The sequence below is a fragment of the Pseudorasbora parva genome, chromosome 18, assembly GCF_024679245.1.
Source record: "Pseudorasbora parva isolate DD20220531a chromosome 18, ASM2467924v1, whole genome shotgun sequence".
In the NCBI taxonomy this organism is placed as follows: Eukaryota; Metazoa; Chordata; class Actinopteri; order Cypriniformes; family Gobionidae; genus Pseudorasbora; species Pseudorasbora parva.
Window position 1 is genome coordinate 7,632,468 of NC_090189.1, and position 17,044 is coordinate 7,649,511.

The 17,044-nt window shown below is 38.3% G+C and overlaps 1 protein-coding gene and 1 long non-coding RNA gene across 2 annotated transcripts; one reads left to right on the forward strand and one right to left on the reverse strand.

Annotated features, from left to right (window-relative positions):
• Positions 1 to 12,371: 12,371 nt before the first annotated feature.
• Positions 12,372 to 16,739, forward strand: LOC137046878 (urokinase plasminogen activator surface receptor-like). Its single transcript, XM_067424320.1, has 6 exons — positions 12,372 to 12,542; positions 12,672 to 12,793; positions 12,935 to 13,054; positions 15,900 to 16,031; positions 16,195 to 16,302; positions 16,428 to 16,739. The coding sequence occupies exons 2-6, from the start codon at positions 12,745 to 12,747 to the stop codon at positions 16,607 to 16,609; spliced, it is 591 nt and encodes a 196-aa protein (XP_067280421.1). The 5' UTR covers positions 12,372 to 12,542; positions 12,672 to 12,744; the 3' UTR covers positions 16,610 to 16,739.
• On the reverse strand, positions 15,931 to 16,533 carry LOC137046881 (uncharacterized). The gene is made up of 3 exons (XR_010899106.1): positions 16,394 to 16,533; positions 16,178 to 16,310; positions 15,931 to 16,062 (listed from the first exon to the last, which is right to left on the reverse strand). It is a non-coding gene; the product is annotated as an uncharacterized lncRNA (long non-coding RNA).
• Positions 16,740 to 17,044: the final 305 nt, after the last annotated feature.

Consider the following 17,044-nt stretch of genomic DNA (forward strand, 5'->3'; position numbering starts at 1 on the left):
CCGTCTTCAGTATTTGTCAGAGGACGAGCGAGATGATATTCTGCAACTAGTTGCAGATTTTCCCACTCTTTTTGGAGATATCCCTTCTCAAACCACAGTTGTACAGCATGACATCATAGTTACGGATGTGACCCCTATAAAGCAACATGCTTATCGTATTAATCCTGTAAAAAGAAGCATCATGAAACAGGAGGTTGAGTTTCTTCTAGACAATGGGTTGGCGAGACCAAGCTCTAGTCCCTGGAGTTCCCCCTGCCTGATTGTTCCTAAATCAGACGGTACTTTCAGGTTCTGCACAGATTACAGGAGGGTAAATGCTGTTACTCTTCCAGACTCCTATCCATTGCCAAGAATCGAAGACTGTATAGATAATGTTGGTGCAGCAAAATATGTAACTAAACTGGACCTATTAAAGGGATATTGGCAGGTTCCTTTAACACCTAGAGCCTCTGAAATATCCGCCTTTGTGACACCTGATCACTTTCTACAGTACTCCGTAATGGCATTTGGGATGAGAAATGCTCCCGCTACGTTCCAGCGACTAGTGAATTTGGTCCTAGCTGATGTTCAAAATTGTAATGCCTATCTCGATGACTTGGTCATTTACTCTCCTGATTGGTTACATCACGTTAGTACTCTTAGGGAAGTATTTACACGCTTGGCCAGAGCTACATTGACATTAAACCTTGCAAAATGTGAGTTTGGGAAGGCCACGGTAACCTATTTGGGGAAACAGGTAGGGCAAGGGCATGTACGGCCAGTTGAGCAGAAAGTTACTGCAATTACTGCCTTTCCAGCTCCCACTACAAAGAAAGAGCTCCGTAGATTCCTCGGAATGGTTGGGTATTATCGAGGTTTCTGCAAGAACTTCTCAACTGTTGTCACACCACTTACAAATCTACTGAGCCCTTCTAAAAACTTTGTGTGGACTCTGGAGTGCCAGCAGGCATTTGTTAATGTGAAGGCTTTACTATGTACTGCCCCGGTACTTTCTGCTCCTGATTTTAATGTACCATTTAAAATTGAGGTAGATGCAAGTGCTTATGGTGCAGGTGCGGTGCTGTTACAGGAGGATGAGGATGGAGTTGACCATCCTGTTTGTTACTACTCCCGTAAGTTTAACAGACACCAGCTAAGGTATTCTACCATCGAGAAAGAGGCTCTGGCAATGTTACTCTCTCTTCAGCATTTTGAGGTTTATGTGGGTTCGTCTTCTGTACCTGTAATTGTTTACACGGATCATAATCCCTTGACATTCCTCTCTCGTATGTATAATCATAACCAGCGTCTTATGAGATGGTCTTTATTGGTCCAGGATTATAATTTGGAAATTAGGCATAAGAAGGGCATCAATAATGTTATTGCGGATGCATTGTCTCGGGTTTAGTGAATACAAACCTTTAAAGTTTGTTCTTGTGGAGGGAGGTGTTACGCCTTTTAGGCATATGTGTTTTGTTTTTTTGTGTGTATGTTCTTTTGCAGGAGCCTGTTCCCTCATTGGTTCCATCATGTGTACTTGCTCCAGCCAATCGCTGCCTGTCTTGTGTGATTAGCCAATCACACACAGGAACCTGAGATCATCAAACACTATAAAAACCCCAAGATGGCTGCTACACAAGAAGACTGTTTTTTCCTCTTTCCTTTGTGCTGGCCTGTGGCCTTTGTTGTAAAGTTTTCAATTTGTTTGAATTGTTTTTGAATTGGGAACAGGTTAGGGGCCCTGCACATTTTTGCAACATGTAGTCCTCAACTGTCTAGTAACATCAGGTAAGGAGTGTTTGCCACCCGTTGTAAGTTTTGTTTTAGTTAGAGTAGGTAGATTTATTTTTGATGTTTTTTTTCTAGTAAGCTTCTTCTTACTTTGAGTTAGTTGGTCTTTTGGGTTTTCCTTATTTCTTTTTGTTGGCAACACTCTTGTTCCCTTTTCACCCTTTTTTTTTTGTTTTGTTCCCCTTTGTGGGACTGTAAATATGTAAATATATGTTAAATTACTTTCAGTAAAACTTTACTTATTTTGCCCCAAACTCGGTTGGTCTGCTTAAGTCTTCTGTTCTCTGTGTAACCTGAACTCGTCTTAGCTGAACTCAGGTTCTAGTTTTATGTTCATGTCCCCTTGATACCTCTAGACTACTGGGGACGTAACACCCGTCTTTTGAATGAAGCGAGTGATTCTGTTGTGCGTATGGAGAACGGAAGATCGTTCCACCAACCAGGAACAATGAAAGAAAGTTCTAGAGAGGGATTTCATGCCTCTTTGTGATGGTACCACAAGCCTTCGCTCATTAGCTGAGCGAAGGCTTCTGGTGGGTGTGTAGACTCGTAGGAGTGAGTCAAAGTATGCGGGTGCTGAGCTTGTGGAAGATCCATAAGCAAGTGTCAGGGCTTTGAATTTGATCCGGGCAGCGAGTGGTAGCCAATGCAGAGAGATGAATAGAGGTGTGACATGAGCCATTTTGGGCTCATTGAATACAAGACGTGCCGCAGCGTTCTGGATCATTTGCAGCGGTTTGATTGCACAAGATGGAAGTCCAGCCAGAAGCCCATTGCAATAGTCAAGTCTAGAAATGACCAGGGCTTGGACAAGAAGCGGTGTTGCATGCTCCGTAAGGAATGGTCTGATTTTCCTGATGTTGTGCAATGCAAACCTGCATGACCGAGCTGTCTTTGAGATGTGGTCTTTGAAGGACAGCTGGTCATCAAAGATTACTCAAAGATTTCTGACCGACACTGAAGGAGTAATCAAAGATGAACCTAGCTGGATGGTAAAATCGTGTTGTATGGTGGGACTAGCAAAACATGCAGCTCAGTCTTTGCTAGATTGAGCTGCAGGTGATGTTTTTTCATCCATGCCGGGATGTCCGCCAGACAGCTTGAGATTCGTGCAGCTACTGTGGGATCATCTGGTTGAAATGAGAGGTAGAGCTGTGTGTCATCAGCATAGCAATGATATGAGAGGCTGAGTGCCTGAATGATGGGTCCCAATGATGTAGTGTAAATGGAGAAGAGGAGAGGTCCAAGCACTGAGCCCTGAGGAACCCCCGTGGTCAGTTGATGTGTTTTGGATACCTCTCCTCTCCAGGCAACCTTAAAAGACCTACCTGTGAGATAGGACTCAAACCAGTGGAGAGGAGTCCCTGTGATGCCCAGAGATGAGAGGGTGGACAGAATAATCTGATGATTCACAGTGTCAAAGGCAGCAGATAGATCGAGGAGGACGAGAACTGATGATTTGGATGCAGCTTTAGCCAGCCCCAGGGCTTCAGTAACTGACAATAATGCCCTCTCAGTTGAGTGGCCCTTTTTGAAGCATGACTGGTTAACGTCCAGTTGATTAGACTGTGAGAGGAAAGATGAGACCTGGTTGAACACAACTCTTTCAAGTGTTTTCGCAATGAATGGTATGTGATGTGATGTGTCTAATATGGGTTTTCTAAGCAGTAGGGTTACCCGAGCCTGCTTGAATGTGGTAGGGAAGATGCCGGTGCAGAGAGATGTGTTGATGATGTGTGTGAGTGCTGGTAAGATTGCAGGGGAGATGGCTTGTAGGAGATGTGAGGGGGTGGGATCTAGAGGGCAGGTAGTGGGATGGCTGGAGAGGAGAAGCTTAGATATTTCGTCCTCAGTGAGTGTAGAGAAGGAGGAGAGAAGATGTTTGGCTGTGGATGTGGCTGATTCAAAATTGTGTGTGTGTGGAGGTGTGAACTGACGGAACAAAAGCAACGAGGAGGGAGGCGTGCAAGCGGAGGGCGAGCACAGCACAGAGAAGGCAAAACAAGCAAAGTTGTGGAATCAGAATTAAATATAAACAATATATCGATATATACGATATGTCAAAATCCATATCGAGTTTAAAAAATATCTCGATATATATTTAAATATCGAGATATCGCCCAACCCTATGAACAACCATTTCTAGGGTTTACAAAGGATGGTGAAAAGGGAAAAACATCTGTATGCGGCCAGCCTGACGTGGTCATACTCAATTCTAGTCAGAATATGAGTCTGAAACTGCTCCATTAGGCTGTGATTAGGTATCGTTAAGGTTTTAACGGTATTACTACTCTTACCGATACTGCTAATCGGTCCGGTAATTTAACGGTATTCTTATTGGTACTTTTTGAGATTTTATATGATATATATATATATATATATATATATATATATATATATATATATATCAGTATTCTATTAATCAAATGTAAAATAACACTGCATAGTTTATCATAAATAGGCTAAATTAATGCTTATTAAAGCTGACGTTATTCATTCAAGAGCTGTGAATGATTTTCTCTTTGCATTTGGTTGTTTAATTCGCAGTAATTCGTCAGCATGGTTATTTACACTGCTGCCTCTATAACAGTGGCGCCTCCAGAAATTTTTCATAGGGGTGGCCAGATGGGGCCACTTAAAATCTTGGGGTGGCACACCAAAACTAGAAACCATAATTTCAGATGTTTATTCTACTGGTGTAGTAAACCGGCCTGTAGCACGTCACGACACATAATTCCGCATCGTCTTTTACTAAAAAATATTTTTTGACTTATTTACTTACCAGTAGTCTTCGTCTTCTAACGTTAACTTCTTTTGAAATTGTTGACTGACGGGCATGTGCTGATCTGTTGCTGTCTGAGTGTGCAAAGTTTATTAATAAGTCTATTAATTTATGAGGCTCTTCAGTTCAAATTATCCAGTACCAAAATAATAATACTCTTTATTTTCCAAGTTCATAAATGATTTTCAAAACGGATTTGGAAGAAAAAAAAAACATACACACAAAATGACTTATTTTAAATTAAAAAAAATAATAAAGTCTTGGGCATGTCAAAGATTAGTAACAACTTTAGCTTTGATGCATTGTTAGTTTTTGTGCAGCATCAGATTTTTTTCTCCCTCATTTACAGTTCGTGGCTGTTTTTGCCCCATTGACTTCCATTATAGCCACATTTTTTGATTGGAAAGCCATGATGCCATATAATCATGCATTCTTGATTGTTGGTGGTTTTCCCTTTTGGGAAGAGGTAAAATGTGTAATTTTTACAGTTGATAACCAGGTGGCACCATTAACCCTTTAGATAGTCCTGTGCTGAAAAAAAAGAAGCTTAGTTTCTGGCATTTGTATAGAGTATAATAACTGCATATAAATGAGGGATTAAAAAAATGTAAATCTGATGCTGCACACAAACTAACAATGCATCAGAGCCAGTGTTGTTACTAATCTTTGACATGTCCAAGACTGTGATAAAAGGTCAAAAAATATCCAGTCCACAATCACTTTTTATATTGAAAATAAGTTATTTTGTGTGTATGTTTTTTTTTCAAATCAGTTTTGAATCCGTTTTTGAAAATAATTTATGAACTTGGCAATATAAGAGTGATAAGAGTGACAATGAAATAATGACAGCAGCTCAACAATAAACATGGAATCAAGTATGTAAACTTGCAACAGAACACATTTTAAATGATTTTACTTTTGATTATTTTATTTATTTCTGAAGAACTCTTTAGAAGCCTGTATTGGTGTACTTTAAAGGGATAGTTCACCCAAAAATGAAATTTCTGTCGTCATTTACTCTCCCTCATGATGTTCCAAACCTGAATGAGTTTCTTCGTTCTGTTGAACATAAAAGAATATATTTAGAAGAACGTTTGTAACCAAATATTTGCTTTGGGGGCAACATTGACTTCCATGGTAGGAATGTGTCTTCATATGTGTTCTACATAAAGAAATGCATACAGGTTTGGAACAACTTGAGGGTGAGGAAATTATGACAGATTTTTCTTTTTTGGGTGCACTGTCTCTTTAAGCAGTCATTCTGAACCAGTAACCACTTTACTGACAATTCTGAAATTCAAAAATGTTTAATCCTCTTTATTAATTTACTATTATGACTATATTATTATGTAATTATTTGTCCCATTTTAATCTAAATATTTTTTAAATATCAAACTGCTAAATGATAAATTGATAACATTAATATGCTATAATCTATTAATTAACCGTTCTAATGTCTAGAAAAATAAGTCTACCAAGCTCTGATAATGTATGGAATATTATATTATCCAATAAAAAAACAATAGGCCTAACTTTACCTTTAGTTCACGGATGTGTCTGTCATCGCATGCTTTAAGTCAGACAGTCTGAGACACTGAAATGCTTCTCTGCAAAGGGTGCAGTTTGTCTTAGGTTCATCTTAAGTTACTGGACAGACCCACTCATGATACCTTTTTTTTCTATTCAGCCCTATATCTGGAAATCCTCTTGCGTTCAAACTGTGGACGCGAGCTCGACATGTTTTTTAAAAAACGCGCAAGTTTCCAGCGCATGTTCTCGAGACTCCGTCGCTATGGCAATAAAGCGCCGCTAAAACACAATCTTGTGCATCGCGTCTGTATTGGTTTGATACGGGACGCGTCATTTTGCTTATTCTAAATATTGATTGGGACTAGTACCTACTACCTAGCGTCCCCCCCAAACCTACGCCATGGCCAGCGGGGTGGCCAGTGGGGTGGCCAGGGGTGGCCGTGGCCACCCCCTGGTGGCGCCACTGCTCTATAAGACAGATGTGCAGATCTATAGGCGACTGATAATAGGCAGATGAACTACACTTTCTCCCGACTATATCCATAATAACTACGTCCATTTTAGACACAAACTGTGTTGTGTTTAAGAGACTCTCCAAGCCGGTCATTTTGACATAGATGTTTGTGTACATTTGATCGTTTGAGCCAAATGTGAAACCGAAAGTGTAATTTGCTCGTCTCGTTGCGGGCTGTTTCAGAGCGCGCGCGCCGACTTGGGAACAATCTCTTGCGCATATTTTTGTGCTTTTAATCGCTCTTTTTATTATTAAACGCGTCCCACAATTTACCAACAGTAGCTAGACTGTATTTTACAACAATCACTGATCGTGCTGATTCTGTGATTACGTTTGAATTTTAGGGAGAAGTGTTGCTGCAAAGGGAATTAAGTTGCACTAGACATAAATATTATTATAATCTTTGGAAGCCAAAATACTAAAATAATTTAGTATTATCCCTATTACCTCAATCCGCTCCCTGGTTCAGTAGTCAGGGCACTAATCAGGGAGTCAGCCCATTGACTTGTGTCCTGTCTACTGCCCTGACTACTGAACTAGGGAACTTTCATTGCTGTAACTTTGCAGATACCGTTTATGCTCAAGCAGCAACATTACACACTAACTAAAGTTAAAAAATTGAAATTGCATCCAACCACCCCGTTAACAATAATAAATCAAGCTTTCACTTTTTAATACTTGGTTGCACATCCTTTGCAGTTAAATACAGCCTGAAGTCTGGAACGCATAGACAACACCAGATGCTGAGTTTCATCCCTGGTGGTGCTCTGCCAGGCCTCTACTGCAACTGTCTTCAGTTCCTTCGTGTTTTGGGGGCATTTTCCCTTCAGTCTTGTCTTCAGCGAGTGAAATTCATGCTCAATCGGATTCAGGTCAGGTGATTGACTTGGCCATTGCATAACATTCCACTTCTTTCCCTTAAAAAACATTTTGGTTGCTTTTGCAGTATGCTTCGGGTCATTGTCCATCTGCACTGTGAAGCATCATCCAATGAGTTCTGAAGCATTTAGCTGAATTTGAGCAGATAATACTGCCCAAAACACTTCAGAATTCATCCTGCTGCTTTTGTCAGCAGTCACATCATCAATAAATACAAGATAACCAGTTCTATTGGCAGCCATAGATGCCCACGCCATGACACTACCACCACCATGCTTCACTGATCAGGTGGTATGCTTTGGGATCACAAGCAGTTCCTTTCCTTCTCCAAACTCTTCTCTTCCCATCACTCTGGTACAAGCTGATATTGGTCTCATTGGTCCATAGGATTTTGTTTAAGAACTGTGAAGGCTTTTTTAGATGTTGTTTGGCAAACTTTAATCTGGCCTTGCTGTTTTTGAGGCTCACCAATGGTTTACATCTTGTGGTGAACTCTCTGAAGTCTTCTCTTGATTGTTGTCTTTAACACACATACACCTCCTGGAGAGTGTTCTTGATCTGGCCAACTGTTGTGAAGGGTATTTTCTTCACTAGGGAAAGAATTCTTCGGTCATCCACCACAGTTGTTTTCCGTGGTTTTCCGGGTCTTTTGGTGTTGCTAAGCTCACCAGTGCGTTCTTTCTTTTTAAGGATGTTCCCTGACCCAGTCCCACTCCTCTCCCTTGTCCTAGTACTCATCTTTCTCTACCTTGTGCAAGCATTTTTCTTACTTTCTTTGTGTTGCTCTATATTGTTCCTTCTTCACACAAGATCAGCACAAAGAGGCCCTCATTTACTGGATTGAAAGTACATCAACCCCTGAACAATTCCTATTGGAATCAGATGGGATTCATATATTTGCACAACTTCAACCAGCTGTTTCTCGGTAACAATCAGTGCTTTAAGTGGGCCTGTACGCGCCGGTACTCAGTACCGCCACTTCCAAATATAGCTCTTGAGCGTACCGCCACCTATCCGTGCCCCCAGAACGTGACTTTAGCGTACCGGTACGCTCATTTGCACATCTTCCAGAGCGCCCTTCACAATGCACGTTTCCTAATTCGTCCCACCGAGAATAACCGTTTGCGGAAGGCTTTAAGACCCGGCAGAATCCTCTGCCGGTGTTCTCTATGCGCGCGCTAACGGCGAATCCCTTTAACTGTTCGCATTTAGATTTTCGGCAAATCAGTTTGGGCGGATGCAAACAACGTGATTATTGTTCGTCAGTCCAACATTCAGCCATGCAAAAAAAAGCATGCACTCTCCCTGATGGAAGACGTGATCAAAAAGAGAAATCGTCGTTCACTATAATTGTAAGTTGATGCAGTATTTTAAATATTTAATATTTAAGTAACTTGTCGTTCATAAACTCATTAGGCTATTTAAACGCAAAATAACTAATAAAGTCTCAAGCAGCAAAAGCAATCCTCTAAGTTCTCTTTAATACAAAAATATGCATTTTGATTTATTCATATATGGTTGCAACAACATTTAGTTCAACATTTTAAGTGCCATTGTTTTATAAAATGTTTTATTGGCTGAAATTTCAAAGTCCAGTTATTATGCTTTCAAATTGTATTTTTGAGGGGGGGAAAAAAACTTTTATGTTTTATAATTTTGAATAGAGGTTGATGGTATTTAATATCCCTTTAGTGTAGAAAATAAATATTCAGTAATTTGAGCATTACATTATGCCTACTGGACTAAACCATAGGGCTATTAAAATTAAGGTTACAAAAGAAAATTGTATTAAGACCGAGAATATAGAAGTATATTGAAGGCAAGGCAAGGCAAGGCAAGTTTATTTATATAGCACATTTCATACACAATGGCAATTCAAAGTGCTTTACATATAAAGGAATTAAAATAGCGCTAAAAAATGCATAAGAAAAAGAATACAATGTAAAGAGAATTAAAAGTAATAAAATGATGATAACCAAAGAAAAGAACAGGTAAACTAAAACAGTTATAAAAAATTATTTAAAAAATGATGCATAGATAAGGTGCAATCAGTCGGACGTACAGTGGCCCAGTGCTCATTCAGTAAATGCACAGCTGAACAGATGTGTTTTGAGTCTGGATTTGAATGTGGCTACTGTTGGAGCACATCTGATCTGTTCAGGAAGCCGGTTCCAACTACGGCTGGCATAATAGCTAAAAGCAGACTCTCCTTGCTTTGAGTGAACTCTTGGTATTTCTAACTGACTTGATCCTGCTGATCTGAGTGATCTGTTGGGTTTGTATTTAATCAGCATATCTGCGATGTATTGAGGTCCTAGGTCATTGAGTGATTTATAAACAAGAAGTAGTACTTTAAAAATCGATCCTAGATGTAACTGGAAGCCAGTGTAAAGACCTGAGGACTGGTGTGATATGCTCATATTTTCTGGTTCTGCTCAGAATCCTGGCAGCAGCGTTCTGTATGAGCTGCAGCTGTCTAATGGTCTTTTTGGGAAGGCCAGTGAGAAGGCCATTACAATAGTCCACCCTACTGGTGATGAAAGCGTGAACCAGTTCCTCTAAGTCTTGCCTGGAGACAAAACATCTAATCCTTGCGATATTTTTCAGATGATAGTATGCTGATTTAGTTATTGCTTTGACATGACTACTGAAACTCAGGTCTGACTCCAAAATTACACCAAGATATTGAGATATATTTAATACTTTAAACTAAAGAGTTACAAAAAAAAATATTGATGGCACTCAGACAGCAATGTTCAATTGTGTATCTAAAAGAAATGTATCTCAAAAAAATAGATACATTTCTAGTTTATTTGTAGTTCAGAAAATATGAGACCATTGAAAATGCTTACCAATTAACTCATGGAGCCACATTGAGATCCCTATATCTCTGGAAATTAATGGGCCTTACAATTAAAGAACCAAAAGTAAAAAGTGTTTTAAGAATTGGAATCTAAAAGGATCTAAAAGGATATTAAGGTGTCTTCAAAATGAATTACAGGCGTGCAAACTTAAAAAAAAAAACACAAGTGCTTTTTCCCTTTTTTTGAAATGTCACCGTTGGCTTATAATGCAACAAAGATTTCTAAAGTCAACAGATTTCACTAATAGACCTACTAATCTCTGTGTGAAAATAAAATAATGATGCCATCTTTCTAAAGTCATTTTTACACCCCTGTGAAAATTGTCATTCTGACCCCCAAAATATTGAAATACTCAGTAAATATACATCCATCACATTAAATATTTTGTCTTTTTTTTCTTAATTTTGACTGTCTTTCTTTAGAAACAAAATGAACAAAATCAGGGAATTTTCAGAAATTTGGCAGATTTTGACACAGAATGACTCAAATGTGTTTGTCTGAGAGCCTTTATACACACACTTAACTGCAGACACTGAAATAACTACACTGTGTGGTACAGTTGAGTGTCCCTTATCATGTCCCTTGTTTTCTTAAAGAACTACGATTGTCCCTTATTTTCTTATCCAGAAGTTGGCACCCTACAATGGAATAAAATACAGGGGATATATAATTGTGTTTCAATTCACAATATGAACAGTTGTTCACTTTGACTTAAGCCTGTAAGGTTTAGAACAAAGTGGTATCTGTTCTGACATACAGTGCTAAAGCATTGGTAAATTTGGCAGTAAAAATCCATTGTTTTGGCTTTGGTTGAGCTTGTGTGTAAAAGAAGTTCAAGCATTTTCAATTTGTGTTAACTATATGCATTTTGTGTCAAAGCAACAATAAATATGTTATTTGTATAGCCTACACAGACAGATGTTGTGCTAACTGTTTTTTTTTTAGAAAATTGTTAAAAGTATTGAAAAAATTGTCATAGCGATTGTAAAAACTGTAAATAATCAAGACAACTAACAGGTTAAGTTAAGGTTAAGGCGTATATTGTGAACAGCTGTGGACACTGAATGACTTCTGAGGTAATGTGATGCTACGTGACATTGTTCTCAAGCTGTTTTATTGACATCTTTCCGCAGAAAACCGTTATTGTTTTCTAAATAAACGGTCCTGAAATGTCCACAGTTAAAAAAAAAAATTACATAATATAAATAATTGTCATATAAGAATATGTGAATAACTCCATTTTTAAAAAATATGTCAAATAAAACCTTATAATTCCAAGGTTACGACAAGGTTATTTTACCACTCAATAATACTACAAAGATACTTAACACAGACAAAGATTTAAAATTTAATGTTACTTTCAATTCATGATTGAAAAAACAATCTGTTAAAATATTCAGCAGTCAACGGAATTTATTCTCTTACGAAATAAGTAACTGAAAAAAAGGAACCTTGCAACACTTTAAACGTTTGTTCCAATGTAATACTGCATGCTAAAGGTCCACAAAAGGTTGACTGAGATCCTCTGATTTAACATGTAATGCCTTTTTAGAATGCTGCAGATTTATGGAGGTAGTTATCACAATGAAAAAAAATTTGTTAAAATTTACATTCATTAACATTTGCCTCAGATCATCTTCGCACAATTTTTGTTCTCTGCGCTTTATTCCGTATTAGTACACTTGTTTTGTTATTTAACTAGTTTATATTTATTTTGAACTTATCTATAGTTCTTGTTCGTAAGATAACAAGAGCTAACAAGAAACTTTACTCAATAGGCTCCAGCATCCCTTTAAATCTATATGACGAGAAGCTTGTGAAATACAGGGATTACTTCTATTAGTCATGTGGTTGAACATGGTCATTAAAGGCTCAGTTTTTGTGTTTCACAATGACTCAAGACCCAATGTCCTGATTTCAGAGAAAATTAACTGTTTGATCAGGGTGTTTAATGTTCCACTCGACGTGTGCAGGTGTTAGTAATATAAAACTTACTATAACTGCAGCTATTGCAATCCTTCAATGTTTAAACTGGTTTCTCAACTTCTCATCCTCCTCACCACAAATCCTTAAAGCCTATGTAAACTAAAGCATGTATGATTTTCTTTCTTCTGCAGAACACAAGGAAACATTTTACTTTCTTCTGAAGAACATTATATTCTACAAAAGGAAAAACGTCATACAGGTTTGGAATGACATGAGAGTGAGTGAATTATTTTTTTTAGTGAACTATCACTTTAAGAAGAAGGACCTGCACAGTGCGTTCCTTATCAAACTATCTTATTTTAAATTGTGTAATCTGAAGTTTCTCTACTTTTGTTTCCCCATGAAGATCCTCCCCTTTTGATAAAACTATAAATGAATGCTGAAACAGGCACGTTATTTTATTCACCGCCTGATCAGAGATGGATCTGCAAATCTCAGTTTTTCTTTTCTTCATTCTGTTCACTGCAGGTACAAAGACAAATAGTGTTTGCGATGTTTTCTCTTTTTTCATTAGATAACTGGTTCTCTCTCTCTCTCTCTCTCTCTCTCTCTCTCTCTCTCTCTCTCTCTCTCTCTCTCTCTCTCTCGCTGTATCTTTTATTACTAAAGGACACTCTCTCGACTGTTATGAGTGTTTGGGTCTGACGGGTTCTTGTGCAGATCAGAAGTTAAAAACATGTCCCGGGGGATCTTCCAAGTGCATGAGTGTAACAGCGGTAACACAAGGCGGTAAGACCATCATGACTGATTCAGTGATGTAAATGTAACCAGAGCTCCCACATTGATTAACTTCAAATTCAAGGACCTTTAAAGAACTTTCCATGTCTAGTATACCCTCAAATTCAAGGTCCTAGTAACTGTTAGTTTACTACATTATGTCACTCAATGTAAAGCCTATTGATAATAAATATGATTTATTGCCTATGTAAAGATGTGTAGCAGCCTATAATTTAATTCAGTGATAATGTGTTACTAAAACTATTGATTTTTGTACATTTCTTTATAGTAAACCAGACACATATACATAAACACTCTTCTCAAACAGCATCCCAAGATTGTATTTAGTCTATATCAACTGGATTAAACTTGTCTGGCTATCACCAGACCAAGCTCAATTTAAGGGTGCGTCGACACTCGGTTAGTTTGGTTTGTTTGGTCCGGACCAAAAAACAAAAACAAAACATATAGTCCTGGTCCGCTTAGCGTTCACACTGGCATTTTTAACAGTGAACCTAAAGTTACCGAACCAAAGGCAAAGGGAGACGGTCACAACCCGATTGGTCGGCTTATATGACAGAAGCTTGCTTACCAAACATTCAAAACAATGCTGTGTGCTGGATTAAACGCGATCATTTTATGCGTGTACATATGGCATTATTTTAACCTGCTGAGAACTCCATGAAGAGCTCATAAAATGTTCAAAACATTCAAAACAGCACTGGGATTTCCTCCGTTGTATGCAGAAAAGAGACGGAGTTCTGCCGTCTGTTCCGACTAATGGGCAACACAGGTCCTTTGATGAGAAGAACCAGATGCTTTTTGTGCGTTTTTTTCTAGCATTTTCGAAACATGCTCGTATGACCAAATATTGATGAGGCACTCCCTCGTTGCTCCACGTTTGCCCTTTAACATTAACGTTACTCATTTTGGATACACCGATCTTTCCGCGTCGTCAAATCAGCTGACTATGCGTCGCATCTTGTGACATTATGTCCGGTTTTTGGATCGTTTACATGTCTTTGGTCCGTGTTGCGTTCATATATCAATCGAACCGCACCAGAGTTCGCTTGGAAGCGGACCGAGACCCATCTCTTTAGCGGTCTCGGTCCGCTTGTTTGGTGCACACCAGGGTTCGGATGGCAGCGTTCACATATGTTCAAATGGACCGCACTAAACGAGCAATCGCACCAGGGTTCGTTTTAATCGAACCAAACATGACAAGTGTGAACGCACCCTAAGATTAAACATTGATCTGGAAAGTCTGCTCTGTATTTTCTACTGCACAAGAGGCGTGATAAACGAGCATTATTCAAATGACTCTGTAAGCAATTGGATAGTCCTTCAACCAATCAGACCACAAGAGGCGTGATCAACAGGCCACGAACGATCGTTTCTCTATCTGCCATCGCTATCTTTTTTATTTTACTCGTTAAACCCACCAATAGCGTGCCAGGTGGATAGGCCAGTCTGTGATTGGTTCCCACAAAAGTGTAACAGAAGCAGTAGAAATGAATGTACGGGTTTCCAGACTGAGTTGCAGTGTGAAATCAAATCGTCGGCTTACCCAGTCTAGGATAAAAATTTTATTTTATTTTTTTATCTGGATTATTGCTCTTTTTATTTGTGGCCAGGAGGGAATAATACAGATTTTTTTCTTGCACAAAATTAATTCAAGCACTTCTAAAGACCTGTATCTATGTAGCCTACTGTTTGTTTATTTTCAAAATGTTTCCAGGGCCTTGACATTTTTTTTCAGATTCATAGGATTTCAAGGACCCATGGGAACCCTGTGTAACTTCTCATATAACTAGGGTTGGGTAGTGTTTTTTTCCCCCGTTTTCTTCTTCTTCTCGATACCAGTGCCAAACCGGTACTTTTAAAATGGTACTGGCGCCTAAACGGTGACTGAACTGATACTTAAAAAAAGAGAGCCACAAAACGACAGTGGATGACATTAAAGAATGGCTTCTTTTTTTTTATACCATGTTCAAGGTTCAGCTTTATTAGGCTGAAATGCGACCATATTCTCTGACTAAATATTTTAAAACGTTTTATTGTTTCCATGGTGACATGTTTTGCTTCTTACATGACACACAGCAGCCGCTGTATCATCGATGTATTCTTTTCTTTCTTATTGAAAATATAGCACATTAACTATATCATGGACTATCTGGTCCAAATATTTGTAAGTGAATGTGTTTTGTCATAATGATCATGTTAGTTGATCTATAATGCGTGATGGTGCCGCCAAGTTTGCGCCTCAGAGAATCGGATCTGTCGGATTTACATCACATAAATTCATCCTTGTCTCATGAAATACATGGAAACAAGTGACCAGTGAAGTAAGAGATGAATAGAGTAAATGATATAGTTACTTATAAAATGTGTATCTGGTATGACTATGAATAAAACACTTAGTCAAATTATAACTTTCTGAAAGGATTATTATTGCCGCTCTTATAGACATCAGTGTGTGTGTGTTTTTGCTAGTATATGTGCATTTAAATGTCTGGAACCTAAATAAACATCATGTGGTTGAAAACACTGAATCGTTGTGATATGTGACGGGCACTGAGCGTGTCTGTCTTTGGATCGGCGCTAGCTAAAGCACGAAAGCACGTTCGATGGCACCGAAATGAGGAATCGAAATCTGCGTTCTGATTCGGTCCGGTAGATACATACGGTAGATTATATAGGCTAAATTGGCACGGGGTTTCGGTACCCAAACCCTACATGTAACTTTCACTCAATTGTATTAAAAAATGTTTGAAATAAGAAAAATGGTAAATTTGAACACATTATTTTTCCATCAAAATAACATGTACGGGTCTTTTATGTATCATTCATATTTTAGGTGAAATTACTGTAAAAGTGAAGACTAAAGATTGTGCTCCTGCCTGTCAAAATGGGTCCATGAACTTCGGCATTTCAAAGGTGACTTCTTCCTGCTGTAACACGGACCAGTGTAACTTCCAAGATGCTCCAGGTATTGTGCTTTCCTGATCATGTGTTATCTTCTGTAAAGTCAAAACTCAATTTATTTCCAAAGGACAGTCAATCAGGAAACTAAAGTAGGGTGAACTAAAGGAGTGTTGTTTATTTTATACAGAAATGTGAATTAATCAAATATACCCGTTTGCCTCCTGTAGATCCTTCTAACATCCCCAATGGAAAGACATGTTATTCCTGTGATGGACAGAGCTGCTCAAACACTGTGAGATGTTCAGGGACTGAAGATCGCTGCATTAAAGCAACAGGTGAGAATCTGGAAAAGGTCAAAGATTGTTGTTATTTTTATTTTCCATAATTTTTAATATTTGATACAGATCACATACAGCAGCTTCCTACTTAGATTGACTTTTGTTTTCTTTCTTTTCATCAGGGATTTCGTCAGTTGCTGTAAAAGGCTGTGCCTCTAAATCTATGTGTGATCCCACATCATTTATTCCTAATGTTGAGGACATCTCCTGCTGTGAGGGGAACCTGTGTAACGGTGCTCAGAGCGTCACTCAGAGCTTCCTGTTCCTCTGCTGTTCTCTGCTCTCCTACTTCCTGCTGCACTGAATCCAGCGGCTCTTCTACATCTACAATGAGACACGCTGTACTGAATATAAAGCTCATATTTTTTCTGTACTAGATTGTGTTCGGATGTGATAAACTGAATTTAAACAGGACAATGTATGTATTCATCTCCTTATTTAAGGGTTATTTTAAAAATAATCATTCTGTATAAAGTTTAAAAGAAAGTTTTTTTTTTTCTCTGACTGGACCTATAATTTAGAAACCAGTGTATAATGGATTATTATGAGCATGCACATTGAAAACGCAAATGCGTGACATAAGTAATAATGAAACTAAAATACAATGTAACTACAACTGTTTTTTATAAATGAGTATAGGTCTTAATTAGTCTTTATATATTTATATTTATACTTAAAATATATTTATAAAATAGTAATTGGCTACTTATTTATAAATAAGTGTAACTGGAGCTAAAAT